The sequence below is a fragment of the Crocodylus siamensis genome, unplaced genomic scaffold (assembly GCF_052110815.1).
Source record: "Crocodylus siamensis isolate JL-2025a unplaced genomic scaffold, ASM5211081v1 HiC_scaffold_559, whole genome shotgun sequence".
Taxonomy (NCBI): domain Eukaryota; kingdom Metazoa; phylum Chordata; order Crocodylia; family Crocodylidae; genus Crocodylus; species Crocodylus siamensis.
The window spans coordinates 3,252-12,484 of record NW_028324967.1 but is presented as its reverse complement, the minus strand read 5'-3'; the positions used below and the strand labels follow the sequence as shown (position 1 = coordinate 12,484).

The following is a 9,233-nucleotide window of genomic DNA, read 5'->3' as shown; positions in this document are numbered from 1 at the left end:
CCCTACCCTGGGGGTATTCAAGAGAAGGTTGGATGTGTATCTAGCTGGGGTAATGTAGGCCCAGCACTCTTTCCTGCTTATGCAGGGGGTCGGACTCGATGATCTATTGAGGTCCCTTCCGACCCTAGCATCTATGAATCTATGAATCTATGAATCTAACAGCTAGCTCTAGCTACACTGAATACCATGGAAAAAGCTGTGTTGGACACAGAAAAAACTTACCAAGTACTCGTTGAAGGCTTCCTGGATTGAAAAAAAAAGATACATTGATTAAATGCTTCACTACAATTTCATAAGTTTAAGCCTGGCACTTTGTGCTTTGTGCGACAACCTCTCTGTTGTGCTTATCCGCATACCGCCAGTAGTATCCAGGGTCCAGTTGCTGAGAACTGTGACTCTTTTCTGCCTATCCTCGTTGGTGTGCATGGGCGAGAGAAGTGGGAAAGTCTTTTATATTTACTTCAACTGTGCTAACTTGCTTTGATCTGCTTTTTAAGAATTTGAATATATGGGACCGCGGTGAATCAAGTTTGCGTGCATGTCCACTGCCTTCTAAAATCATGAAATTTTTAGGAGTTTTGATGCTCTAAGAGAAAAGTGGGTCGAAGTTTGCTGAGGTGGCCTGTATGGTAGCATGACTGGTCTGACAGCCTAAGATGGATGAAGCCTGTGCTCAAGAGCTCCAGGGTAGAAGGGGCAAGCTCCAAGTAGTACTTGTGTCTGGGGATGGTATTGTACTTTTCCATGTAGCTGTGTGGGGAGATGTTCTGGTGATACATAAATCCCTCTAGTGGTTTCAGGACGGGATCTAGTACCCACTGGTCTCTAAACAATGGGCATCTCTGGAGCGCTGGTAGGTCAGGTGCTAGAGTCTAAAGACTTGAGATTCTTGAGTTTTCTCAAGGTCTAGAAAAGCTCATTTGCTTCCGAAACCAGAAGAGAGCAGTGGAAAAGTAGCCCCCACCCACCCCAGTGGTGCTGAGCAGCTGTTTACTTACATAGATTACTGGGGGCATGACATTAAATATTCTGTAGTGTTTGGCTAACCATATGGGTGTGGAGATGTGTGTCAGAAGGCATATCCCTATTTCAAGGACAGAAATTTATAGAAGTTTTAACAGAATAACAGCTCCACTTTTCCTTAATGGTATGTATAGACATTTGGGAAAGTTAGGGGGCAGTTAGAGTTAAAAATGGCCACTGGATCAGATGGGAGGGGTAAGTGTCCATTGGGGGCTGTGGGGAGTAGGCTTTTTTTAGCCCCTGATTCCCTCCACCCACAGACAAGCAACACCCCCTGCCAACTGCACTTTGCTGTGCTGGAGGTTTGGTGTGGTGGCACAGCGCCTACTGGCCTCCGTTTGCTTGTCTGCAGTAAAATCTTATTCATACATGCTTTGATTTATTAGAATAAAATTATTCACTAACTATACTATATATTCCCCCCACCCTGTATTTACCTTTTATTTTGAAGAGATATACATTCAGGATTGTGAAACTTAACACAACCACTAGGATCACGCTCAGTGCCACCATCCAGGGATTCACACGGGGAAAGAAGAGAACTGAAAAACAAAAAGCCCAGGGCTTGCTTTAGTTTCTTATTGGTGAAAAAAAATTAAATGCATTTATTCCAAGGCCATCCATTAATAGTTCCTCTCAGGAGTTGCCTGAGACATGAATGAGAGCAGCAACTCCTAGAGTTGCAAAAAATCAGAAATATGCTTTAATAACCTGACTTTCCATAGTGATTTATCATGAATAAACAGGAAACATGCTAACTCACCCGTACATGGCTAAGTGGAAATTATTTAGCCATATAACTGCAATTTTTGGCAATTATGCTGTGTTTGGATAGTTTTTCTACCTGTAATGGAAGAGGATCAATCTTTATGTGAATATGCTAGAAACAAAATCCAGAAATACTTTAAATCCTCCTCCATGTTCTCTATCATCACACAACTGCCAGCCATAGGTCATTTTTTTCTGAGAAAAGCTTTGGGATCTATGTGGAATTATATAAATACTCCAGTATCTTCACAGCCATAGCACAGTATACTAAGCATGCTCAGGAGGAAGGTCTAGGATAAGCACTATTATGCATCTAAACAGTGAATAAAAGCCAAAAAAATCAAACTTACAGAACTATATGCTAAGGGGTCCTCCATTCAGAAAAGCCAGGGTGGGACCCAAATGGTGGCAGGGGGTGTGTGGGTTTGGACATGAAGTGGGGAGGAGGGGCAAAGTGAGGTCAGATCTGATCCGGCGTAAGGGAGGTGGATCAGATGCGAATAGTGTGGGGGAAGGGGGTGGGGTTGGACAGAACCAGGGGTCGGAGGGGCGGTCAGACCAAAACTGGGGGGAGGGAGCAGAGTTGGAGCAGAAGTGGGGAGAATGGGGGAAAGATTGGTCAGAACCAAAGCGGGGGGAAGTGGGATTAGACCTGAAAGTGGGGTTCGGGGGGCAGGTTGAGCCCTACCAGGGGGGTGGATCACACCTGAAGCGGGGGAGGTGGGAAGTGAGGAATGAGTTCAGACCTAAAGTCGGGGGGAGTGGGGTGCTGGGATCAGACCCGAACCGGGGGGAGTGGTGTCAGACCTGAAGTGGGGTGGAAGGGTGGAGCAGGATCAGAACCAAAGGGAGGGGAGGGGGTAGGGTTGAACCTGAACTGCGGGGGAGGTGTGGGAAATGGGGTCGGACCTGAACTGACCAGGGGGTGGACCTAAAGCAGGGGGGACAGGGTTGGATCCAAACCGGAAAGGAGGAGGGGTGAGGTCAGACCTTAACTGGGGGGGCGGGGTAGGACCCTCAGTGTTGCGGAAGGTGCAGGGAGACGTTTCAGACCCAAACCAGGGTGGAGGTGGGGAGCGTGGTACTATGCAAAGTGGGGAGGGAGGTGTCAGAGCCAAATGAGGGGTTTATGGGTGGTGGGGGCAGAACCGAAGCAGGGCAGAATAGGACCCAAACAGGTGGAGCGGGGGAGGTGGGGTGATACCCGAACTGGGGGGAGAAGCAGCGCTGGGTTGAATGGGGGTCGTGAAGCAGGAGCCTTAGTGAGGGGAAGGGAGTGGGGGAGCGGGTTCAGATGAGAACCAGTGGAAAGGCTGGGTGGGGATCAAGATCAGAACCCGAAGCAGCGGGGAGGGTGGAGAGGCAGGGTTGGACCCAAAGCAGAGGGGGAAGGCAGGGCGGAGCGCAGTTAAACCCAAACAGAGGGGCGGGGGCATGTGGAGTCAGAACCGAAGTGGGGGTGGGAAAGGGTCAGACCCAAAGCGGGGAGGGGAAAGCTGGCTCATACCCGAAAAGGGGCGGGGGAGGCCAGGGTCAGATCCGTACTGGGTGGGGTGGCGCTGGACCTGAAGTGGGGTAGCTGGGGAGTGGGTTCGGACCTGAAGCAGGAGTGGGGGCTGAGGGGAGGGTCGAGTCAAACCTGAACTGGGCGGGGGGGCGAAGGTCTCTTTTCCTGACCGTATGATGAGAGGCTAAGAGCTATGAGACTCTTCAGCCTGGAAAAGCGCAGGCTCGGGGGGATCTGGTGGCCACCTACAGGTTTCACAGGGGTCTCACCAGGATCAGTGGGAATCACCAGAGCGCCCCAAGGGATGACAAGGTCAAATGTTCACAAACTCCTCCATGACCATTTCCGGCTGGACATAAGGAAGAACTTCTTTACTGTCCAAGCCCCCAAGGTCTGGAATAGACTGGTGCCGGAGGTGGCACAAGCACCTACTTTGAACACCTTCAAGAGACACATGGATGTTTATCTTGCTGGGATCCTGTGATCCCTGGTGACTTCCTGCCCCTGGGGCACGGAGCTGGACTCGATGATATTTTGAGTGACTGCATCTGCCAGTTTCTTTAAGGTAAAATTTCAGTTCGAGGTAGATAAAATCCAGGTTCAGATACATGCAAACACACAGTTCAATGGATTTCTATCATGACCCCGTGGAAATGCTAGCCATGTGTGTGTTTGCTTCATGTTTCACTTGGTTTCCGGGGAGGTGGTTCACTGTCGGGTTTGGGTGGAAACTGACCTGATATATGAATTGCTGATTCCTTCTCCTGGTCAAGGAGGCTGTTCCTGATCCAACAGGACAAGTTCTGGTTTGAATGTCTTTTTATGACAACAGAAATTTCTGTTTCAAACAGGCCATTCACCTTTGGGGATTTGATTTCAGAAAGCGATGGTATATGATGCCCCTGGGCATTTCTCCACAGCACCTGGGGCTCTGGGTACCACTCAGCTGATCGACACGTCATGCGGATCCCTCCCTTCTGGTAATCCTCCACAGCGATTATAGGAGTAAAGCCTAAAGCTAGAAAAGAAAGAAAGTATATTTCTTAAATCTGTGAGTCAATTTAGCAGAAGTCCAAAAGCTAACCACAGAATGAACCTTTGCAGACATGACATCAGACAAAGGAAAGAAAGCAAATGAAGCTGAAGCAGATCAGATTAAACACAGCAGAAGGGCTTAAAGCAGGTAATCCATATATATCATTATATACTTTATCTGGTTCCAGGACAGAGTCTGGAACCCGTACTGTTCAAGATCTTCATTAGTGGCTTGGATGAGGGAATAGAAAGCACTCTGTCCATGTTTGCAGATGACACTGAACTATGGGGGGAGGTTAAAACAAACTAGAGGGCAGGGAGCAAATCCAGGTGGATTTGGACAGGCTGGGGAAGTGGGCAGAACAGAACAGGATGCAGTTTAACAAAGACAAGTCCCACGTGTTGCACCTAGGGAGGAAGAATCATCAACACTCCTATAGCCTGGGAGGTGCCATCCCAGGTAGCACAGCAGTGGGAAGGGATCTCGGAGTCGTAGTCAACTCCAAAATGCACGAGTCACCAATGCAATGAAGTAATAAGTAATGTGACTGTGCGAAATTTCCCCAGCCGTTTTGTTTAGACATGGTTTTGACTCATTTTGAGGTCGAAGGGAAACAGAGAGCACTGAAACAGCCTTGAAACAAAATGAGGCTAGTCAAAATGTTTCAAAAGTCAAAATGTTTCAACCATAGTGCTTCATCCCTAGCGCAAGATCAGTCAGGAGACAGGGTATCAGTCCAGCTGGGCTGACTTCCGAAACATAGAAACAGAGTCGAAACAGCCTTACTGTTTTGACAAAGCACAATGGAACAGCTGTTTCAAATTGAACTGAAATTCGAATGAAACACTGTTCCATCAAAACCTTGAAACTCAAGTGAAACAAAACAGTGCCTTTTCGCACAGCCCTTATAAATAAAGCTAACCACACTCTTTCTTGCATAAGTAGGTGCATCACAAACAGGTCTAGGGAGGTGACACTTCTCCTCTCTGTAGCATTGGTCAGGCCGCAGCTGGAGTACTGCATCCAGTTTTGGGCACCACACTTCAGGAGGGATTCAGCAGAACCAAGTGAGGGACCTGAATCTCTTCACCCTCTGCAAGAGAAGGCTGAGAGGTGATCTTGTGGCCATCTAAAAGCTCATCAGACTAGGCAGCAGGAAATATGGGATACAATGTTTAGCAGACGGCCATCGGGGTACCTAGAAAAAATGGCCACTAATTGCAGGACAGCAAATTTAGATTAGACATCAGGAAAAAATTATTCACAGTGAGGGATGCCAAAATATGGAATATGTTTCCAAAGGAGGTGGTGCTATCCCTTTCCTTGGAGGTATTTAAGAGGAGATTGGAGAAACACCTGCTGGAGTCATCTGACCCCCGCACCCTTTCCTACCCAGGGCAGCGGGTCAGACTAAATGATCTGATAGGTCTCTTCTGACCCTACACTCTGTGATATCTACGAAATTATATTATTACTTTATCTTATAGTAATGACTACTAAATGTATTCAATATTGTTTTATAATAGATATTTGTGTTCAAGGCTCTTAGATGTGAAAACAAAGCAGCCACATCAGTGAAAACTCTAAATTAGGTGAAAGGAAGGGGATAAGAAATCCTCCCTTTCCAAAAGTGCACATTTCAAAGGAACATAAATCCCAACCAATTGACATCATCCAAGTCCACAACAGAACTGGTTCACTTCAGATTCAGAAGTTTCCATGAAACAATGACATGTGAACAAAAGGCAATCAGAGAACAGTCGGTAGATTATTAGAAAAAGCCATCTATGAAGACAGGGCAAAGGCTGGAGGGAAAAGGGGAGTGGGTCGCCCCCCATGACGGAGTGGTGGTGATTAAGGACATTGTAGGCGTATGTTAATTCCATGTCTAAACTTGCAAATGAGGTCCAAATCATAGGCTCAAATCTTGCCTCTCTCCCAGGCACATAGTTACAAGGTTTTACTAAGAAGGGCTGGTTGTAGAAACTTATCCTGGGAATTGACTGACTAGACTGGCAGGATTCAAATTAAATGGAAAAAGAAGCAAACTAGGACTGTAACTGAGGTTTGGGATTTGAAAAGAGAAACGTTTATCTTAGGAGAACATCTGGGCTTTTACAACCTAGGAAAACAGAGGCAAAAAGGGCTATGTTTGCTATCTGTAACTAAACTGGGGAGTGAATATGATGAACGAAAAAGCACTATTTAGGTTAAAAGCTAATGTTGGTCCAAGAAAAAATGGATATAACTTGGATGTGAAATTAGAAGGTCCCAAGCACTGAGAAATCAAGAGCAAAGAAAAACTAGCTGCTTTTGAAATATTGCTTAAAATTATTAAATACAGACAAAAATTGAAATATGCCTGAAATGTGAAAATGGCTGGATAAAATTGAAATACAGTGTCTAATTGTAAAATAATTCACACATATGTTCCATGCAGTTGGCATATTTTGAAAGAGAAAAAACCTGAAAACCACGCAGATAAACTGAGACAAGCCACTGACCTGGTACCTTCACTTCCATTACAGCTTGTTCATAAGTAAAATCATCATTAACAAGGCATTTGTATTGCCCTTCATCTGAAGGCCCAATATTGAGAATCGTCAAGGAAACGTTTCCATCTGTGAGGCCACCTTTCCAAAACGTTGTCCTTGTCTTGTATTCTGGCATCTGTCCTCCAAACCGATCTCTCCCATCACGGTACAGATGGACAAAATTTGTAAACTCAGGTCGGAGCCACCTCACTTCCATGCCCTTAGCGCTCATGTTGGGGGACAGGCGGCACGGCAATACGATCTCTTCCCCCACAATGGCAGTGATTGGCTGATCAGGTCCAACAACTGTAAACACGGCTGTAAAATTTACCAAAAACACCCCAAAATAAGTTCTGAAGTAAAAAAGTAAAAAGAGAAATCTGAGATATTCAACATGAAATAGATAACCACCTGGCAGAGTTTCAGCCTGGACTGGTAAAGTGACAAATAACTGAAAACACAGGTTTAAACTAGAAACGGCTTAGCAACTTTAACTGCAGCTCACTGCCCAACATCTGCCAAGTGTCTGAGAAATGACAGAATACCCTGAATAAATACAACATATATTTTTTTTGTCATAGAAATGTCAACGTTTTTAATGGGATATTTTCTGAACATTGTATCCCAGAAAAAATTTGGGTGCTTTGATGATTTAATCACATTTTGGGATTAGATACAAATATCAAATCATTGAAATGTCACGTAAAAGAGAATTTTCCTCCTCAATATTGGTTTTGAAAAGCCAGTGGAGTGAGGAGAAGGAGGATGTTATGTTACTGTGGGAACAAGGAACATCGAAGCACACAGAAATATGGAAATATGATTGGGCGACATGAAAGAGCTATTCTTCTGTATGCTTGGAGAGAAAGAGGAAAACTTTTTATTTTAGATGTAGTTATTGTTTCTTCCTACACAATGATGTTAATGCCATCTAGAATTTCTCACAAATTCTTTTCCATTTGCCAGGAAAGACTAGAATTGGTGCAATGTGTCAATCGAAAATTTAAAAAACCTTTCAGCAGCAGAGCACATGTTAGTACGGAGCAGACACCTACCTGATTCCACCTTGTAAATATGAAAAGTAATGAAGAACGTGAGTAAACCAGGCAGAGATGTGGAGACGCTGGAGATTTGGCACAAAGAGGAAGGCATCTTCTTCACTGAAACTTGATGCAACAGCACAAGGGGACGGCAGAAAAGTATTCACCTGGAGAACATAGAGCGCTGGTTACCACCGCTGTGTACTGGATGAGATAGCAGGAGGACAGCACGTACATGTATACAAGGGGAACAACCCTAGTTTGAATAAACTTATGAAAGCGCAGAATTAAAACAGTAGCTGAAAAAGAAATTCCAGGGTTATCCCTGATATCTCCCTCCCTTTTCCCCTAAATGAAAAATCATGTGTTGAGTCAGGAGACCATCAAGAGTTTTCATTACATTTCAGACCATGTTAAATGAATGAAATCCAGAATTATAATACTGTGCACTGGTAAAAAGGAAACACGGGGTCCAGGTACAGTGACATGCCAATAGAGCTGTTCAAGGCAACATGAGATTTGTCCTCTTCAAGCTCTTCAGAGTACTGTGCCAGTGGCTGTGGCAAATGTGGGGAGTGTTTCATAGATTTCATAGACATTAGGGCTGGAAGGGACCTCAGAAGATCATTGAGTCCAATTTGCTCTTGAAGGTGTTCAATGTAGGTGCCTGAACCACCTCTGATGGCAGGCTGTTTCAGACCTTGGACAGTAAAGAAATTCTTCCTTATGTCCAGCCTGAAACAGTCTTGCAGGAGTTTGTGACCGTTTGACCTCGTCATCCCTTGGGGCGCTCTGGTGAACAGATGTTCCCCCAGATCCTGGTGGTCACCCCTGATAAACTTATAGGTGGCCATCAGATCACCCCTGAGCCTGTGCTTTTCCAGGCTGAAGTGCCCCATGGCTCTCAGCCTGTCGTCTTAAGGTCTGTTTTCCTGACTTTTGATCACGTGCGTGGCTCTTATCTGGACTCTCTCAAGCTTCTCCACGTCCTTTTTGAATTCTGGAGACCAAAACTGGATGCAGTACTCCAGCTGCGGCTTCACCAAGGCCGAGCACAAGGGGAGAATGACGTCCCGGGATTTGCTTGAGAAGCATCTATGGATGCAAGCCAGCATTTTGGTCGCTTTACTCGCCGCAGCATCGCATTGCAGGCTCATGTTCATCTTGTGGTCAATGATGACCCCCAAGTCTCTTTCTTCCATAGTGCTAGCCAGCATAGCACTGCCGAGCTCATAAGGATGCTTCAGGTTTTTCCTCCCAAGGTGGAGAACCGTGCTTTTTTCAGCATTAAACACCATCAGGTTCTCGTCCACCCATTTGCTGAG

At 45.6% G+C, this 9,233-nt stretch overlaps 1 protein-coding gene across 1 annotated transcript; it reads right to left on the bottom strand.

Moving 5' to 3' along the window:
- Window positions 1-12: 12 nt before the first annotated feature.
- LOC149851663 (butyrophilin subfamily 1 member A1-like) lies at window positions 13-8,989 on the bottom strand. The gene is made up of 5 exons (XM_090030522.1): window positions 7,924-8,989; window positions 6,839-7,186; window positions 4,035-4,316; window positions 1,461-1,565; window positions 13-243 (listed from the first exon to the last, which is right to left on the bottom strand). Exons 1-5 carry the CDS (start codon window positions 8,018-8,020, stop codon window positions 173-175), a joined length of 903 nt encoding a protein of 300 aa, XP_089886648.1. The 5' UTR covers window positions 8,021-8,989; the 3' UTR covers window positions 13-172.
- Window positions 8,990-9,233: the final 244 nt, after the last annotated feature.

What these genes read in the sequence shown, in the direction of transcription:
- LOC149851663 (XM_090030522.1), bottom strand. Translation starts at nt 8,020, where the DNA reads ATGCCTTCCTCTTTGTGCCAAATCTCCAGCGTCTCCACATCTCTGCCT. An exon ending in ATCAGCAATTCATATATCAG is followed by an intron (nt 1,566 to 4,034) that starts GTCAGTTTCCAC and finishes TTTGTTTTTCAG; the next exon opens with TTCTCTTCTTTCCCCGTGTG. An exon ending in ATATCTCTTCAAAATAAAAG is followed by an intron (nt 244 to 1,460) that starts GTAAATACAGGG and finishes TTTTCAATCCAG; the next exon opens with GAAGCCTTCAACGAGTACTT.